Raw genomic sequence first — 20,345 nt, forward strand, 5'->3', positions numbered from 1 at the left:
GCTTTCTTGAAAGGATTATATAACCTTTGGATGCATGGCTAGGAACAAAAACATATACTTATTTATTCAACATCATAATTTCTCATGTACAGCTACAAAACAACCTTTTAGAGCAGCGTTCATAATAATCTCTTTATTATCGACTAGATAAAAGAGATAAGAGTTTTCAGTTTTGGCACAGTATAAGTCACAAGAACAAAATATAAGAAAACCAATGGACTGCATTACAGGCTTATAGAATTTTAGAGCAGTGTTCATAATAATCTCTTTACTATCGACCAGATAAAAGAGATAAGAGTTTTCAGTTTTGGCACAGTATAAGTCACCACAAGAACAAAATATAAGAAAACCAATGGACTGCACTACGGGCTTATAGCCCATTTAGTTATGTAGTTTAAACAAAAGAGATATGCATGAAACAAAATATTTATTTTGACTTACAAAATCACTTCACCCTGAAACATGTTCAAAAACAGAATAATCCATTTGTGTATCTAAAAGGTAAACGTCTACAAAACAAATGAAGATGTGATTCCATGTGCCACAGTGAAAGGAGAGTTTAATTCTACTTTCATTAAATTTTAATATATTCCATCTTTATAGAAGCAGACTTCCCAAGGCAGATTACAACAGTTAAGATGAATCCATCAGGAAACAAGTATCCTCACTGAAATGTAGCTATCGGTGTTTGTATAGAACACTGTAGAAAAATGAACACAAAATACAAGGTTTATAATTACTGTTTCTGAAGAGTGAGGCTTGAAACGCGCTGAGAGAACCAATTGGAGCCCAGAATGAGACTTGGATAACGATTAAGAAGGCTATTTGAGTACCAGAATGAGGCTTGGCAGTTACTGAGAGGAGCTATTGGAGCACCAGAATGAGGCTTGGAATTCACAAAAAGGCGGAACAACAGACTGAAGTTTGGGACTAAGGAAGTTAGATTGAGACTAAATTTGTTTGGAACACCGGCCAAAAACCGCACACACGGCATAAAAAGTAGCCCCCCCAAAAACTGCAACCTTCCACCGCCAAAAATGTCCCACCACTGGCTTGCAAAACTAGCCCGATCTGGTGCCCAACTAGTAACACGGTAAACTGCGCCTGCGCCACGCACGGTCCGTAGTGCCGTGGTTGCTTCTGCCAGCCGCAAGATGGTAGCAACTCGGCAGTATTAGCAGCACAGCAGTTGCTCTAGGCGTGCAGGATGGAGGGAAAGAAGAGCCTGCGGCGAGAACGAGAAGCGGTGAGTGAAGGGGCGGAGATGATGTCATGCCGCCGCCGCAGAGTCGTGAATGGGGAACGGGAGGAGTGGGGTGCCTCTGCCACATTGCTTTTCTTTTCCGTTCATGTGTCTTCTAACCCGAAAGATCCTAGCCTCTTATGCATTCAAATGCCATAGTTCCCCGGAAGATTTGTTTCTTTAGTTTTATGTGTTTAGCCACCATGTGAACTGTGCATTGGACTTCGTAATAAATGGTTTGGTGAAAGTCAGTTGTTTAATAAAGATGTGGAAGAACTCAGATCCGCATCACTGGTACTGTTAAATAACTCAATAACAAAATGTGAAGACTTAACAACCACTCTCTAGTGAAAGGAGAAAAAAGATCTCATCATACTGTGGCAATAAGAACACATAGTTCTTCAAATGACTTTTGAAGCACACATTTAAAAAGTAATCACAGATCACAAAAAACCTCCAGGAAAAAGTTTTTTTTAGTTAATAATTTTTATCTGACAAAACAATTTTAATGTTTACTAGTGTATTTAAACTTTACGCGCTTATTCAAGACCCATCAGATATAGACCCACAACAAAATTTTGAGAGAACCCTGGACTAATCTGGATAAAGCACTGGTAATGGTTGTACTGCTGCTGCTGCGAAAATGGTCGCTCTCCTGCTAGTCAAGAGCAAACCTAGCAGGGGAGAAACCATTTTCCAGCAGCAGTGCTTCAAATTCATTTGAAGAAGAACTATGTGTGATGAGATCTTTTTTCCTCCTTTCACAAGAGAGTGTTGTTGAGTCTTCACATTTTGTTATTGAGTTAATAAAGATGTGGATGCATTTATAAAGAAATGTAAAAAAAAAAATGACACGTTTTTGGAAGACGGGTCCATTTTATTAGTTGTTGGCCAAAAAACAAACAAACCCTAAGGAGTGAGCCACAGCAAATGACTCAGTCTCTGCTTTGTACCCCCAGAGATCCAGATTGTTCACTGTTGGAGACAGAATGGCAGATTCTGTGGGCTGACCCATGACATTGTGTTATGGCACAGTTTGTATAAATATCAACCTATCAAAAGGAGTTTACTTGTACAAACATATACAGAGATGGTATGCAGGTGTCCTGCACCATCTTTAAGGTTCCATACAGCTGACGATTTAGTTTTCAGTGTTAATTTGGTTTATCTAGATGGTTTTGTAGCGCTCTTCCTGAGGCAGCCACGAGGTTGGCGAAACAAGGCGCTTTTGTCGAGGGGCTGGCGTTTTTTCGCCGCTGCAGCAACCATATTGGACTCCGGAGTCCCTAAGAGTGGGATTTTTGGTTATAGTCTTTCGCCTGTGGGTGTTACACCTGGTTAAAGCTAAGTATTCCACACTTGTGATATCTGGGGTTAAGCCTGAGTGGGTTTCTACTTGTTGCAGAATGTATAAGCAAAGTTTCAAGATGGTTTAAAATGTTAAAATGTTAAAAAAAGTTTTATATTTACCACTGTTTTGCTCTATTATACAACAAATAGTACCTTAGCATATCTCAGGGTGTATCCTTGTTTTGAGGGTTCTCTTTAGACAGTCCTTTACTGGCTTTTGTCAGTTTTTCAGGATGGTTAGATGATAGGTGTCCATTTGTAAGATTGATATAGAATTTTTGAGAGAGGGATTGAGTTTTTTATCCCATCGGTTTTCTCATGTTTTATGAGTTTTTACGTTGGGATTTTTTCTCTCTTGACTCTCTTAAATAGAACCCATGATAGTACTCTACTCCTATTTTAAGCAGGGGTTTAGCAATAACTTTGTATGATTCCCTGCTAGGAGGTTTGAGGTTCATTTTGTTAACAGGATTTATCAATCCAGAGGGACACCTGCATACCATCTCTGTATATGTTTGTACAAGTAAACTCCTTTTGATAGGTTGATATTTCATTTTCGAGTTTATTTTCTCCTATATAATTTACAGTTTGTATAAATGCCTTTCTTATTGATTTCTCACTCTAAATGTATAGATACCCATCAAAGCCTACGTTATTTTATTGTGTCTTAGAAGTTTTATGTAATAACTTCTCCCCTTAAAAGGAAAGATCTATCTGTAGTTTGCAGTGGTGCAACAGCCATATTCTGCTACGCCACTGGTTCTCAGCCATACTCGTTAGCTCCAGTGCGTAGCAGTTCTAGTGCACAGTCACACCAGCCAATTCTTGACCCTCTCTGCAAGAATTTAGCACTGGTTTAGACATCAGACCATAAATATGGCTTCCAAGTCACATTTTGCAACATGCCTTTTGGAAGTAATCGTGGGACTGGAGAAGATCTAGGGCAGTTGGGTAAAGACCTGAGGGACTCCCAGGTCTTGGAGATTGCCAGGGGATGAGTCTTAAGGATGATTTTTAATTCTCTCTGTTTTGTCGTAGGTTTTGTAAGGACAGGAAAACCACTTTCAGGGTTTCCGCTTCCACTGCGACAAGCCACCTGGCTGCAGATAGAATGAGCTTGGTTTCAACTCCAGGTCTACCTATGCCTGCTCATCTCCCAATGATGGAGTCTCCATTCACTCCTCGGGCAGGACTCCTTTATGGGTTTCAGGAGGAGTGACCAAGATTGCCTTAGCTCAATGTGTCTTAGTTTTTCTATAGCATGGTTACAACGTATACTTCACTACAGATTTTTCTTGGAGTCTACATGCAAACTCAAACGCTAATATCAGGCAGTTCTTGCCACCTTTCCAACGTTGCTGCCTTTAGGCACAGTCGAGTCTGTCCACAGTTGCAATTGGGGGAGTGGGAAGTTCCCTTTGCTTTGTAGTTCCAACCAGGGAGCATCCTTTCAGCTGAGTTTGGACATCATAAGAGTCTAGGATGTTTACGGTTCGAATTTTCACAATGGGAACCTTCCAGTGTGTAATAGTTCAGTGAGTTTCTAGCCTCCTTGGACCTCTAGGAAATGTATTTTCATATTCCCATATTTCCGCAGAGGGATCTTAGCGATTTATGACCGTCATTCAGCCTTTCCACGTTACCAAAGACATATTTCAAGGTCATGGTGGTAGTGGCAGCTTTCCTTCGTGAGGATGGATTGCAGGTTCATCCATACCTTGTGACTGGCTGATTTGTGGCTCTCTATCAAGAGAGTCTGCAAATTTCATCCAAGATACCTACCCTTCTTCAGTCCTTAGGATTGATAATCAATGTCACCAAGTGTCAGTTGTTTACAGCACATAGCTTATCGGGGAGTGATGTACCATAACCACCTTCCCCATTCATGATACCTACACTGACTACATAGTTTGTTACCTTTAGATTGTAAGCTCTCTCGAGCAGGGACTGTCCTTCCCCATGTTTAAACTTGTACAGCGCTGCGTAACCCTGGCAGCGCTATAGAAATGCTAAGTAGTAGTAGTAGTAGTATATAGGCTTGGGAAGTCCTTTCTTCCTTTCGCCCCTCAGCAAGAGGTGCTAACCCAAGTCAGATTCTACTTTCCCTACCAGGTCCAGGATATAGGAATAGCTTCAAGTTATAGGCACAAGGGTCTCTTTCTTGGACATTCCCCCATGGGCCTGATTCCTTATCAGACCACTTCGGGGGTTCCTTCTTTGCTTTGGTCCCCATCTCTATGGTTCCCTTCAAGCCAACTTAGTCTCAATGGGTAATTTCAACACAGCCATCCGCTTACACCTCCAGAAGTTCTCTGTCTCTGGAGGTGGCTATCTGCAGCTTGTAGGCTGCTAAGGTGTGCGGCAACAGATTTTGGATCCCTTACAGAAGGCAGACAGTCGACCGCTTCCTCACTTGCCAGATGTGGAGTCAAGACTGGCTTAGTTGACAGTTTTCTTCTATGATTTGTTTCAGGCTTTGAATAAGAAGACATTTTTGGTGGTCACAGCCTGTCGTTTGATGTGGTTGCACTGCTGGGCGGCAGATGCAGCTTCTAACAACGACTGGTTCAGCTCCCTTTTCAGGGCAAGCTATTGTTTGAGGACTTGGTGAAGTTGGCGGAAGATCTGGGTGACACATAGACTCAACGTCTTCCTGAAGACATGTCTACACGTTATTTTTGGTCGGATCAGGCTCCCCCTTATCTTTAGGACACCTGGACTATCGTCCAGGGCAGCCTAGTTTTCTTCAGCACTTCAGTCCAGGCAGGGTCTCAGAACTCCCGATTTAATCCGTTCGAGATCCTCCAGATTTCTACTTAAGGGGTGACGGGGCACAGTCCTGTCTTTTTTGCATATGGTGGTTTCTGCCTTCCATCCCATTCCACCTTTGTCTCTTCCCGCTTCTTGAACGTTCACCATGTACTCCTATACTATTTAGAAGTGACCAGCGAGTTCTGTTGGTCAAACCTTTGCTTCATGCTTTACTCGGGACTGTAGGAAGGTAATGCAGTTTCCAAAGCCACACTGGCTCACCATTTTTAGATTGGCAGATGCGGGCGTAGCGGTTTTGATGTCAGGGAGAGCAGACCTTTTGTAAAATAAGCATCAGTGTGAAGCTGAAGTTCTGATTTGCAAAGGTGCCATTTTATTCAAAATCCATTTAGGGGAGCAGCCATCTAGCTATGCCTCTGCATAGCGGGGCAATGCATGGAGTGGTCCACTGAGCAGAAGTGACTTCTGATACAGCCTCATGCACTGCTAAAGGCTGAAGCAGTCTAGTGCTTGCCATTTTAAGGTTAGCAGATGCAGTGGTGGCAGGATCAGAAGCAGATGTATTCAGAACGTGGAGAGCCCTGGGTATGTAGAAAGGCGGAGACTCTTTACGAAACCCCTTCACTGTGGTGGAATCATCAGATTCCTGACCTGCTGAGCAGAAATGCCTCCCGGCATAGCCTCATTCTGGCCTCTGGCTGGTCACAAGAAAGGGGATCTGGTTTCGAGAGCTGCGGTGGCTGTTGGCTGAGAGAAGCAATTTCTTCTTCTGGCCTTTATATGGGACAGTCTCTCCCATTGCAGGTGGCAGCATTTTCTTCCAGATTGCAGTTGGCTTCCTTTTTCGAGTCCCGTCTGGCTTCCGATGCTGCCCTTTTTAGTTCGGCCAGTTGGTGGTCTGTCCTGCCGTGGATGGCTTTTGCAGATTGACCACTTGATCTGATGTCCTTCTCTTGCTAGGCTGCAGACTTGACGTGGCAGCGCATATAGCTGTGGCCTGTAGAGCATCGCTCCAGTCTGCTGAGGTTGTAGTACACCACCCCACTTGAGGACTGCTTTGGTACACCCCACAAGTCTCTGGATTGATTTGTGGGACGCAATGGAAAGTAAAATTAGTCCTTACCTGATAATTTTCTTTCCATTAGTCCCAACAGATCAATCCAGAGGCCTGCCCTTTGTTGCTCTGGGTTGAATGTTTTCTTCTAGTTGATTCCGTTCCATCAGGTTCCTTCATTTGATTTTCGGCTACCAAAAAAACAGAAAACAAGCAAAACAAATCAAAACATAAAGGAAACCTCCTGTTACCCTCCCGCAGGAGCTTACATGAGCTTTATGCAGGCAGGAGAGGGACTTACTGTTAGATGTCCTCTTCCTCCTTTCACTGCTTTGGTATCAACAATACTGAAGTTAAGGTTGGCTGCACATGACCACATATAGTAAACCTCTGAAGTTCTCTATCTCCACCTGCTAGTGGAGGGATATAACCCACAAGTCTCTGGATTGATCTGTTGAGACTAATGTAAATAAAATTATCAGGTAAGGACTAATTTTACCATAGGCTGCTTACTAAAGGGACACCATCCCAACTGCACTCCAAACGACCTTATTCTTCGGCACGTGTGCCCTCACGATCTACTTCCGGGTTAATATACTGGTCCGGATAAGTGAGTACGCCCTCTCAAGAAAAAGTTACAAAGATGGCATCACTATTTCCCTTCCCAGATTTAATCCGCCAGGGGTCACCGAATTCCATGAAACAATGAACCTTTGTTCTTGAGTCAGCAAAACGTCTCTAACATCACCACCTCTCAGTAGAACCACCTGTGACAGTGCTACAAACCGCAGATCATCAATCCGGTGACCCATAGATTCCCAATGGGCCACCAAAAGCACCTCCAATCTCAGATTTTTAATATTACTAATTTGTTCCGCTACCCGCTGTTTTAGTTTTCTTTTCGTGTGACCAATATAATACAAGTGACACGGGCACACAATACAATAAACTACCTGTGCACTGTCACAATTGGTGCTGCTTCTGAAGTAAAACTTTTTTGGTGGTCCCTGGTATAGGCAAACTGTTGGTGGTAAGGGAAAATGTTACAAAGATGGCATCACTATTTCCCTTCCCAGATTTAATCCGCCAGGGGTCACCGAATTCCATGAAACAATGAACCTTTGTTCTTGAGTCAGCAAAACGTCTCTAACATCACCACCTCTCAGTAGAACCACCTGTGACAGTGCTACAAACCGCAGATCATCAATCCGGTGACCCATAGATTCCCAATGGGCCACCAAAAGCACCTCCAATCTCAGATTTTTAATATTACTAATTTGTTCCGCTACCCGCTGTTTTAGTTTTCTTTTCGTGTGACCAATATAATACAAGTGACACGGGCACACAATACAATAAACTACCTGTGCACTGTCACAATTGGTGCTGCTTCTGAAGTAAAACTTTTTGGTGGTCCCTGGTACAGGCGAACTGTCGGTGGTAAGGGAAAATGTTGTAAATTTTCCCTTACCACTGACAGTTCGCCTGTACCAGGGACCACCAAAAAGTTTTACCTCAGAAGCAGCACCACTTGTGACAGTGTACAGGTAATTCATTGTAAATTGTTGTAGCTTTGTGCACTGTCACAAGTGGTGCTGCTGCTGGGGGGGGGGGGGGGGGGGGGGGGGGGGAAGAGGCATTTCGGCTGCTTCAGACTGCAGTGTGGGCAGACACCCGGGCGGATAACTGGCCTGGGCTGCATTAGGTGTGAGTGTCCCTTTAATTTCTTTTTGCTGGCAAAGGAAGCTAGATCACTTACTTCACAGGTTTACCTTTTGCCTGAGAGAAACTGTCCAGTTAATGAACAGGGAGACTTGTCTGAAGATAATTTAAATGTATCTCAGTTGCTGGAAACATCTATAGAGGAAGAAACTGTGAGATCTACTTTATTGAAGACATTTGTTTTAGAACCAGACAAGGGCTGGGTTATGAGACTCTTATTTCAAAAATGCTGAGAAACTTCATGGGTGGAAAGATGTGGGTGTTTCCTGATATTTGTGCTTAGACACAAGAAAACAGATTTTGTTGATGTGCTCTGAGGTTTTGGCCCTCTGTGCTCATTTCGTTATACGTGTTCCTTGTAAATGTTTGATTTAGTTAGATAATAATCGATTATCTGTTCTAGGACCCAATGCAACGTAGGGGTTTTCTTCAGCTTCCCATTACCCAGGGGATGTTACAATATTGAGGTCTTGATAATGCAATTCTCTGGCTAGACACCTGCAATATTTTTGTTTCTTCTTTTTCCTCTTTATTTGTAATAGTAATTTGAATAACAGCCCCTTTTTCTTAATGGTCCCCTCCGAATCATAAATAGTGGACTTATAGGGAGCCTTACTGCACTGTGTATTTTTTTCGTAGAATATTTGCCCATTACTTGTTTTTTTGTATTTTTTTGTACTTGGTTTCATTATAAATTCAAATTAAAAAAAAATTGAAATTCCTTTACCCTTTGTTAACATGGGGTGCATGGGAAAGGCTGAGTGCAAGAGGTTCAGCAGAGGCCTGGGAAATTGCACTGGTGAAGGAGAAGCAGGATGCAAATGGTTTCTGGCCCTGCGGTGCCCAGGAAGTGGAAACACTGATGATTAGGCCACTGGAACAGCCTTCTGCAATTTATCAGGACTTTCCACTTGTATGTATATTTGGGATATGAAAAAAAAAGAGAGAGATGAGGAATGGATAGTCATAAGCAAAAGTTAAAGAAAGTGAAAAGGGTGTGAATAATCCCATTGTAAAAGGTGGCCTGAGGTTTTGTTTTTCTTTACTTCTCTCTCTGCTTATGCTCAGGTCCAGGGTACCAATGACAGCAGCATAGTCAGTAAATGCTCCATGGCTTCACTGGGCTACTTCCAAGATGAATTCCTCCAGTACTTTGTGGCTAAGAAAAGCAGACGAGCACCTCTGATAAATTGGTTTGTACTTCTTAAAACATCAGACTTATGTACGGCACTTTCCTAGTCACTGTCTGCATCCTTACCTTACCTCTTCCCTTCTCTATCATGAATTGTGGTCTCTTCTGTGGAAGGGCTCCTTTTGAGTTCATACCATGTTAACTTCTGATATTACTTCAGCATTCCAAATGTTCCATTTCTTCTCCCTTTCTTTTACTTATTATCCATGTATACAATAGAAATAAAACATGGAAAAGAAAATAAGATGATACCTTTTTTATTGGACATAACTTAATACATTTCTTGATTAGCTTTCGAAGGTAGCCCTTCTTCATCAGATCATAAATAAGCAAATGTTAGTAGATGACAGTGTATATAAGTGAAACATCAAAGCATTTCAGTGACAGTTTAACAGGATGGGGGTGGATAGGTGAGAGACAGGAAGAGTCGGGTGGATGAGGGACATGGAGATAGGAGGGTGACAAAGCAAGTACAATTTTATGGTTTATAATGGGCTAGAAAACCCAGATCTTTGTTAAGTCCTGTCTGGTGGGTGTCAAAATATTTAATCATTCTGACTTCAAAGGTCTTACGTTCCTGTTTTGTTTTAAAGTTTCCTTTCAGGATTCTTACCATGAAATCACTGGTACAGTGTTCTGCTTTTGTAAAGTGCTTCCCCACAGAAGTAACATCCTGATTGGTAATAGCATTTTTCATATGGTGTCTATGTAAATTAAATCTCTTCTTTAGCATCTGACTTGTTTCTCCAATGTAGCAGCCTTCGTTGCATTTTTTACACTGAGTGATATATACCACATTGGAAGATGAGCACGTGAAAGATTCCTTAATGTTGAATATTTTTCCTTACTGGCAACCGGAGCTCTGCTCCTTGTTTGTGTGTGGAAAGCAACTCCTTGTCTGCGTTTTATACACGGTTCCATTGCTACCGCAGCTTCAATTCTGCAGGTACTTCTTTCAGTGGGGCAGCTCTTTCAGTGGGGCTGTCTTGTCTCCTGTTAGCTACCATTCCCGTGGCACCTTTCTTGCCGTAGCCTCTTGGTGGCTGGCGAGAAGCTTCTCCATTCCTGGAGTTTGAATTTGTCTCTGCTCCTTTTGTGACTACTTGGCACCTTGGGGGTCTTTTATCCACAGTGTGGCTCTCAACTCTTTCTTTTTGTCTCCTTTTGTTGTCTTGGCTGTGTTCTTTCATCCCTAAGTCCAGAGCGAGCTGGTTAAGAAGTACTCTTTCTACGGTTGTACTCTGATATGCTGCTGCCCTTTTCTTAATGGTTCTCCTGGAGAGATTAGCACTCCAGTTAGTTGGTTCTCTCGACTCTGGAGTCTCTTGTTCTGTGGAGTTTGATTCTTTCCCTAGGCGTGGGTCTGGGTGGTTCCTGGGCCTTGCTTCCTTTCTTCTATGAAGTGTTGCGTACTGTTTGGGGTTGCGTACTCCTAGTACTTGTTAGGGTCGCTTCATCCGACCATCTTGGACGCAAGGCAGACTGGCAGGTTTGGGAGTTAGTCTTTGTCCTGCCAGGGTTTGGAGAAGTGGATCCTGGTCTAGGAGAGACAGTTCTTCTCCTTGTTGCTTGGATACGACTGTTGCCTTCCTTCCAAGGGGGGGGGTCCTTTGGCATGAGTATCTTTTACTGCTTCTTTTACTACTCTCGGGACAGGTACGTAATTTTTCTTTTGCTCAGGACGTTTGTTTTATGTCCTATGCCTTCCGTTCCTTTTCTAGTGTCTAACTCTGTTCCATTTTGGTAGCCTGGTGGTTCAAATATTTGAATCCTTTTCTTCTGATCAGTTTTTTTTGCTGTGTGTATAGCTTTGTTGATTTTTCAACCTTCTGCATTCTTCTTTCTCCCCCCCCCCCCCCCCCCCCCAGATGACAAGGAAGGAAAAATTATGTTCTTACCTGATAATTTTCTTTCCTTTAATCATACCAGACCAGTCCAGATGCCCTCCCTGGCGAAAGTCTGTCAGAGTGTTGTTTCCTTTAGGTATCCCTGGCAGTTCCACGACGCTTCAATACACTGGGATGTCCTACAGCAATGCCTACATCTTCTCTATTCAATCTCCTGCCACTTGTTGTTGTGCCTGCTCTGTGTGACTCCTGTTACTTGGCATCACGGGGTATTCAGGGGTAGATCTCTATGTGCTTGAGCAACCTCAGTGTGGACCATTCCCTCCCGCTTACTTTACTGTGAGGGGAGGTTGTGCCAAGCAGGAACGGTGAGGTTCTGCATATTGGCTCCAAGAGTTTGCCTGTTTGGTATTAACTGTGTTTTCTTCTAGACTTCAGAGCACCATTGCTTGGCTATTTGAAATACTGAACATTCCAGACTGCACAATACTCTTAAGGGGCGGTTTACTTGGAACTATTTTCTCTGTCTCCTTCCACTAGTCTGGACTGGTCTGGTATGATTAAAGGAAAGAAAATTATCAGGTAAGAACATAATTTTCCCTTCCTTGTTGTTATACCAGACTAGTGAGTTGTGCTCATCTACTAACAGATAGAGACAGAAAAAAAGTAGTTCTTGTTAGTCACCCTTTAAAAGCATGGTGCAGCCTGGAATGTTCAGTATTTCTCCCCACCCCCGAAATTCAGTGCTATTTTACTGGCCAGAAAAAGCTTCTGAGCATTTAAATAGCATTTTGGCGCCTAACCACCAATATTCAACACAAGATAACCAGATATCTCAGCTGAAAAGATAACCAGCAATATTCAGCGCTGACAGACTAAATTTAGTGGTGAAATTGGACCGCCTAAATAGCAGTCCTATCTTTGGCCGCTGTAAACTTAATCAGCCAGCGCTGAATATTGACCATATTGGTTAAGTTTGAGCTGCCCCCCCCCTCCCCCCCAAAAAAAGGATATTCAATGCTGGGCACTGGAAACGGCCTGGGCATTGAATATCCGTCCAGGGTTATTGCCGATTGCAGCACTTAGGTGGGCCTCCTGTAGGCTAAATATTGGCCTCTGTCTCCAAATGGATGGTTGATGGTACATGCAGCTGCTTTTTGGTGTTTTCAGCCAGCTCCTGCCCTGTTCACACTGGGTAGCAGTTGAGCAGGGGGTTTTCTCTTGGAAGATATTAGCTCCTTTGCTTCTGCAGTTCTGGATGGAGCTGGGTGACACGTGGTGATGGGTCCTTCCTACCCCCCCCCCCCCCCCCCCCCCACCCCCCCCCCCCCCCCCCCACACCACACACACACACTCCTCGGCTTCTGAGGAGTTTTCTAGATTGTTCTGGACAAATTATAATTTTGTATGTGCGCTGAAGATTTTTCCCAGCAAGTATTTTTCTTCAGTGAACTCTTCTTCAGCATGTAAGTACTACCACCAGTTTTTTTTTTTTTCCTCGATGGTGAGAAAGCACAAACTCAGTCGGTGTTTTTCTTTTCTTAGCCTTTTATCCTTTTCTAGTGTTTTTATTACTTTAGGGCTGATTCTGCTGTTCTGCCTTCTACACTGGGTCCCAATTGGACTCCTCCTGTTCCCGTGCTCCTCGCGGTGATTATGCCACTCTGGCATTTGGTTTCTGCTGGAATCCTTACATAGTCGTGAGTGCAGGTGTTTTCTCTATCTTAGGCTCCTGTTCCGCTTTTATTGGTGGTGTTTCCTGTGCTGATTTGCGGCTCCCTTGTAATGGCTTTAGCCCGCATCTGCATTCTGCGAAGCCAGATTCCATATCATCATGCTGATCAATCCATAGACTGGTGGGTTGTGTCCATCTACCAGCAGGTGGAGATAGAGAGCAATTCTTTTGCCTCCCTATATGTGGTCATGTGCTGCCGGAAACTCCTCAGTATGTTCTCTATCTCAGCAGGTGGTGGTCACACACAGCAGCAGCTCTGGCTAGGTCTCCAAGCCTAATCTTTAGGTTTTGTTGCTGGGGTTGAGGGCTCTTCTTGAGCAAGTGCAAACCTGGTGGCGCCAGATCCCTCCTTTTCTCCCACCTCCCGCTGGCTCCGTTAAAAAAAAAAAAAAAAAATTTTGGACGTCCTTAAGGGCGTTTATTTCGACGTTTATTTAAACGTTTATTGCAGCTACTCACTGGGACACCAGGTCGTTACAGCTCGGAGCGAGAAGCAGGTAATTTTTACCTTTTTATAGCGGGCAGGGGGTTCCCCGATTGATCTCCGCGTGGCCTATGGCGTCGGAGGGCGAGGGCGCGAAGAATCGCTCCCCGGACCGCGTGTGCGCTTCTAGCGGGGATGCGGGGGTTTTAAAGTCTGATTCGCCCTTGTTGGGTGTCAGTTTGGAGGCCGGTCAGTGTCCCGGGTCTTCCTCCGGCGCAGCGGTTTTTCCCGCCATAAACGCCCATCCCCCGCTGCTCGCCTCCGCCATCTTGGCCGGCCACTCTGCTCGGACAGCTTCTTCTTGGGCCGCCCTTGAGCTGGGAGACGTTCATGCCATGGCCGCCCTTGATTTGGGCGACGGCAAAAAAGCGGCTAAAGTTAAGCGCCGTTCTTCCTGCGCGGCGCCTTCGCGGAGTGTCGCGCCGGACGCCATCTTGGATGCGCAGCATGTTGCTCCCCCGCTCTTGCGAGCGCCGGTTGAGGGTGCGTCTAGGGCTGTGGCCCAGGCTGCTGAAATACACAGTCTGGGGGGGTTTCTCCCCCGAGTTTATTTTGCTGCTGCATCAGGCCTTCCTTATGCAAAACGCTGCCCCCTTCTCCCTTGTCCGATAACGGGGTTGAGGCCCCCGGAAGTAAACGCCCTCGGGTGGATTCCCAGGCCTTAGAGGACGCTGTTTCCTCTGATGTAGATGAGGGCAGCGTATCTGAGTTCTCCCAACGGTCCTTTGGGGATTCCTTGGAGGAGACGGATTCCCGCTCGGATGGAGCGGATGACCCCTCTGCAGTTCGGATCTTTCGCTCAGAGGATTTGCCCAACCTGTTACTGCAGGCCATGAGCATTTTGAAGATTTCCTCGCCAGAGGACGTCTCTCCCTCAGCCCCTGTTGGCTCTGCCATTATGCTGGGGACGAAGCGCCTGCCTAGAACCTTCCACGTGCATGATGCCATGCACATCTTAATTTCGGCTCAATGGGATGTCCCGGAAGCGAGCCTCAAAGTGGCTAGGGCTATGTCCCGCCTCTATCCTTTGCCTGAAAGTGAACGTGAGGCCTTTATTTGGCCTACCGTGGATTCTTTAATCACTGCGGTGACTAAGAAAACGGCGTTGCCGGTGGAAGGTGGCACGGCCCTAAAGGACGCCCAAGACAGAAGATTGGAAGCGGCTTTAAGGTCGTCCTTCGAGGCGGCTGCCTTAAGTTTGCAGGCCTCAGTTTGCGGCTCCTATGTGGCCAGGGCATGCCTGACGATGGTGCAGCGGGCTTCCCCCTCGGATCCTTCCTTGAGGGCTGACTGGCCGGCCCTGGAATCGGGCTTGGCTTATTTGGCAGACTTACTGTATGATGTCTTGAGAGCCTCGGCTAAAGGTATGGCACAGACAGTCTCTGCGCGGCGCTGGCTTTGGCTGAAACATTGGTCTGCGGACCACGCCTCTAAGTCCCGCCTGGCTAAGTTGCCTTTTAAAGGCAAGCTGCTCTTTGGGGTCGAGCTGGACAAAATCGTGACCGATCTCGGCACGTCTAAGGGCAAGAGGTTACCAGAGGTCAGGGCTCGGGCCAGTGCTCGCCCCGGTATCTCCAGAGGACGGTTTCAGGAAGCCCTTCGGTACCGCCCGGGCAAGTCGGGCTCCTCTGCCCCCTCTTCCTTCAAAAGGAACTTCTCCCCCAAGCAGCATTCCTTTCGCAGAGACCGCCGTCCCGAAGGTACGCCCTCCGGTCCTCCCCCAGGGTCTCGTACCTAATGACGGGGCCCTGGTCCATGGCCCAGTGCAGATTGGAGGATGCCTGTCCTCGTTTCTGGGCGAGTGGACCAGGGTAACTTCAGACGCTTGGGTTCTGGAAGTCATCAGAGACGGCTACAAGTTTTAGTTCTGCCGACCCTTAAGAGACGGGTTTGTACTCTCTCCCTGCAAGTCTCCGGTCAAAGCTGTGGCAGTGCAGCAGACCTTGGACAACCTGATACGCCTGGGTGCGGTCGTTCCGGTGCCGGAAAATCAGATTGGCAAGGGACGTTACTCCATTTACTTTGTGGTACCAAAGAAAGGAGGTTCTGTCCGGCCTATCCTCGACCTCAAAGGGGTCAATCGGGCCTTGAAAGTGCAGCACTTTCGCATGGAGACTCTCCGCTCTGTTATAGCGGCAGTGAAGGCAGGAGAGTTCTTGGCTTCCTTGGACATCAAGGAAGCGTACCTGCATATTCCCATCTGGCCTCCTCATCAACGCTTTCTGCGTTTTGCAGTCCTGGGCCGACACTTCCAGTTCAGAGCCCTCCCTTTCGGGTTGGCTACTGCTCCGCGGACCTTCTCCAAAGTAATGGTGGTCATCGCGGCCTTCCTGCGAAAGGAAGGAGTACAAGTCCATCCTTATCTGGACGACTGGTTGATCCGAGCCCCCTCTTATGCAGAGTGCGGCAAAGCTGTGGACCGGGTGGTTGCTCTTTTGAGCTCCCTGGGGTGGATCATCAACTGGGAGAAGAGCCAGCTGCGCCCGACTCAGTCCCTGGAGTATCTGGGAATTCGATTCGACACCCAAGTGGGCAGAGTGTTCCTGCCAGACAATCGGATTGTCAAACTTCAGGCTCAGGTGGACCAGTTCCTAGTAGCCTCTCCTCTTCGGGCTTGGGACTATGTGCAGCTGTTGGGCTCTATGACGGCCACGATGGAAGTAGTGCCCTGGGCCAGGGCTCATATGAGACCACTACAACACTCTCTGCTGCAGCGCTGGACTCCGATGTCGGAGGATTATGCTGTGCGCCTTCCCTTGGACCCAGCAGTGCGCAAAGCGCTGAGCTGGTGGCTGCAGACAGACAAGTCTGCAGGAATGCCTCTGGTGACCCCGGAGTGGATTGTCGTCACGATGGACGCCTCTTTGTCGGGCTGGGGAGCCCACTGCTTGGGAAGGACAGCGCAGGGGCTCTGGTCTCCTGCAGAGGCAAAGTGGTCTATCAACCTCCTGGAACTCAGAGCCATTCGGTTGGCGCTTTTGGAGTTCATCCCGGTACTGGCGTTGAAGCCAGTACGGGTCCTGTCGGACAATGCCACGGCTGTGGCCTATGTCAACCGCCAGGGAGGTACCAAGAGCGCCCCTCTAGCCAAGGAGGCCATGAATCTATGCCAGTGGGCGGAAACGAACCTGGAACAGCTGTCAGCGGCCCACATTGCCGAAGTCATGAATGTCAAGGCGGACTTTCTCAGTCGCCATACCTTGGATCCCGGAGAGTGGCAGCTATCTGCTCAGGCGTTCTTGGACATCACGAAGCGCTGGGGCCAGCCGAGCCTAGATCTGATGGCGTCATCGGCCAATTGCCAAGTGCCGCACTTTTTCAGCAGAGGACAGGACCCTCGATCCCTGGGAGTAGATGCTCTTCTCTAACAGTGGCCGACACAGGAGCTTCTCTATGTGTTCCCGCCCTGGCCCATGTTGGGCAGGGTGCTAGACCGGGTGGCAAAGCATCCGGGCCGGATAATCCTGGTGGGTCCGGACTGGCCCAGACGTCCCTGGTATGCGGACTTGATCAGGCTCTGTGGACGATCCTCTGCGGCTGCCAGTGGAGCAGGTCCTGTTGCATCAGGGTCCCGTGGTGATGGAGGATCCCTCCCCCTTTGGTCTTACGGCCTGGCTATTGAGCGGCAGCATCTGAGAAAGAAGGGCTTCTCAGACAAGGTCATCGCCACTATGCTGAGAGCGAGGAAGCGCTCTACTTCTACTGCTTACGCCAGGGTTTGGCGTACCTTTGCAGCGTGGTGTGAAGCAGGCTTACTTTCTCCCTTCACTGCTCCAATTTCTTCAGTGTTGGCGTTCCTGCAAGAAGGTCTGGAGAAAGGCCTGTCGCTCAGTTCCCTTAAAGTCCAGGTAGCGGCTCTGGCTTGCTTCAGGGGCCGCCTGAAGGGTGCTTCCCTGGCTTCGCAGCCAGATGTGGTGCGCTTTCTCAAGGGAGTTAATCACCTGTGCCCTCCTCTGCACTCGGTGGTGCCTGCGTGGAATCTCAACCTGGTGCTAAGAGCCTTGCAGAAGCCGCCTTTTGAACCCTTGTCAAGGGCATCTCTGAAAGACCTGACGTTGAAAGCAGTCTTTTTGGTGGCTATCTCTTCAGCCAGAAGAGTTTCCGAGCTCCAGGCACTCTCATGTCGAGAGCCCTTTCTGCAGTTCACGGAGGCAGGAGTGTCTATTCGCACAGTGCCTTCCTTCCTGCCCAAGATTGTTTCTCGCTTCCATGTGAATCAGCAGCTCTGTCTCCCTTCCTTTCGTAGGGAGGACTACCCAGAGGAATACTCTGCTCTCAAATATCTGGATGTGAGACGAGTCATCATCAGATACTTGGAAGTGACCAATGATTTCTGGAAGTCGGATCATCTGTTTGTCCTGTTTGCAGGTCCTCTAAGGGTCTGCAGGCTGCTAAGCCTACAGTGGCAAGGTGGGTCAAGGAAGCCATTGCAGCGGCTTATGTGGCCGCGGGGAAGGTGCCGCCTATCCAGCTGAAGGCTCACTCCACTAGAGCTCAGGCGGCCTCGATGGCAGAGGCCGGGTCCGTCTCCTTGGAAGAGATTTGCAAGGCGGCAACTTGGGCATCGGCCCATACCTTCGCCAGGCATTACCGCTTGAATGTGGCTGCTCGGGCGGAGGCCCGGTTTGGAGCTTCAGTGTTGCGGTCAGGGATTTTTATGTCCCGCCCTGGGTGAGTACTGCTTCGGTACATCCCACCAGTCTATGGATTGATCAGCATGATGATATGGAAGGTAAAATTATGTATCATACCTGATAATTTTCTTTCCATTAATCATAGCTGATCAATCCATAGCCCCTCCCAGATATCTGTACTGTTTATATTCTGGTTGCATTTCAGATTCAAGTTTAGTCTTCAGTTCCTTCAGGAGGACTTCGTGTTCAAGTTTTTCAATGGATTCTTCAAGAGTTGAGACGAATTTGTGTTACAGTGAGCTGCTGCATTCCTCTCCCCTCCGTTTTACGGGGCTGGATTGAGACTTAAATTCTGCCGGCACTCCCTCCCGCTTCGTGCGGCAGTAGGGCAGCTTTGTACCCCTCCCGCTTCGGCGGTGTTAGGGTCAGTCAGCTCCTCCCGCGGTTGCAGGATAAGCCAGATTCCCCCGTATCGGCGGGGTGGTGTCCTCCCCCGCTCCGTGGGGATGAGCTGGACGGATTCCCCTCCCCCACTTGTGTGGGGATGAGCTGGGTTAATTCCCCTCCCCCGTTTCGGCGGTGGTGAGCTGGGCAGAGTGTCCCTTTGTGGGTGTAATTCTCTAAGTGCTGAGTCCTGCGGATGGAGCTTGGATATCGACATACTGAGGAGTTTCCGGCAGCACATGGCCACATATAGGGAGGCAAAAGGATTGCTCTCTATCTCCACCTGCTGGTAGATGGACACAACCCACCAGTCTATGGATTGATCAGCTATGATTAATGGAAAGAAAATTATCAGGTATGATACATAATTTTACCTTATTTTTCTTGATGGCTTCTCCATTCATTCTGCTTCTGGGTCAGCTGTTATATCTTTTTTTGTGGGGCTCTGGGAACAGCCCAGTTCTCTTCTGGCTAGAGTAATTGTTTTATTTTAAAGGATTTGCTCTCTTCTACTTTTGGATCTACTTTCTTGGTGTGGTGTGGGACTTGATAATATTCAAATTTGGAGTTTGCTTCTGCTCATTTGCCATAGTTTTGGTCTGCTTTCACTAATAGCAGTCCTGTTTTGCTTTTTCTCCCTTCCTCTTATGGATGCAGAATACCCTTGGAGATTCAGTTGTTAGTACTCTGGTATCCCACATTTGCAGCTTCCTTCCTCCTGATGCGCTGGCCTCCACAGCTTCTTTGGTTTAGTTCTGCGTCTTTTCTATTCTGTAGGCTAGGCAGATATGCTTTTTTGCCTACCTTCTCCTGGGAGGCATTGCTACGTTTTAGCTATGCTTCATGGCTCGCTCTCTTACGAACATTTCTTGCTTACTCAGCACTCTTGCGTTTCATGATGAACTGCAGTTTCATCAATGTGGGCAGACTGTTCCATTGCGGTATGGATGGCACTTCTCATTTCTTGCTTGTACATCACTAGTTTGCCTCTTTTGGCAGCGTGCTGATCCATATTTCCTGGGAAGCACAGGCCCATCTCTCACTGTACAACAATGGTTCTCCTTTTGGCTTTTATAGTGCTATATATCTCTGCATGTAAACTGCAACACCTCCTGCTGTGAACACTGAGCACTATTTCAGCTTTCTACATGGAGCATTGCTCCATCTCTCCATGTTGGGCATTGCTCTCTCTCTCTCTCTCTGCTTGTTGGGAACTAGCTGTTGTGCACAGTACCATCTCTACCTGTGGTGCATAGTGCCATCTCTAACCCTTCTGCACAACACCATCCATGATGCTCTGTTCCTCCTCTGCAGGTGAAGCACAACTCCATCTCTCAGTCTACAGCGCGGCTTCTTTGCTGAGTGGTGAGCTCAGTTCTAGCTCTGAGTTCAGCTCCATTGCTGAGTTGGTTAAAGGTCCATTTACAATTGGATCTGTTTCTGTAGATATCAACTTCTCTATCTTTGACTGTAGAACTTGCTGCATCTCTGGAACTATTATCTGGCCTCTTCTCTAGCTGTTCAGCTCAGATCTATCCTTGAATTTATAGTAATCTTCCGTCTCTGTTTGAAAACACACCTCCATCTCTTGAGGTAGAAAACCATTCTTCTCGGACTGTGGAACACACTTCATCACTGGGTGTGGACACAGTCCCTATCCTTTGATTTCTTGGTGTGGACACAGTCCCATCTCTGGCTACAGGGCTCAGTTCTTTCTCTGAACTTTCTCTGGAAGTGGCATACAAATTCTGTCTGTGGGAAGTAGCACCATCTCTGGTCCCAGAAACCAGCTTACTTTCCTGATATATTTTCCTAGGTCGGACTTGCTAAGGCTGATTCATATTTCTGAACGAGTTTGGCTGCCTGTTTAA

At 47.0% G+C, this 20,345-nt stretch overlaps 1 protein-coding gene across 3 annotated transcripts in view; it reads left to right on the top strand.

The window, feature by feature from the left end:
* Positions 1 to 908: 908 nt before the first annotated feature.
* Positions 909 to 20,345, top strand: part of LCMT2 (leucine carboxyl methyltransferase 2) — a 101,778-nt gene continuing 82,341 nt past the window's right edge. The window contains exons 1-2 of one of the 3 annotated variants that reach the window (XM_030212738.1): positions 909 to 1,246; positions 9,207 to 9,331. In XM_030212738.1, the coding sequence (XP_030068598.1) occupies positions 1,208 to 1,246; positions 9,207 to 9,331 (164 nt within the window). In that variant the 5' untranslated portion in view covers positions 909 to 1,207. Of the gene's footprint in view, positions 1,247 to 9,206; positions 9,332 to 20,345 lie in introns of those variants that run through there. The other 2 variants (XM_030212747.1, XM_030212754.1) reach the window with 2 other exon arrangements.

The sequence above is a fragment of the Microcaecilia unicolor genome, chromosome 1 (genome assembly GCF_901765095.1).
Source record: "Microcaecilia unicolor chromosome 1, aMicUni1.1, whole genome shotgun sequence".
NCBI classification, from domain to species: Eukaryota; Metazoa; Chordata; class Amphibia; order Gymnophiona; family Siphonopidae; genus Microcaecilia; species Microcaecilia unicolor.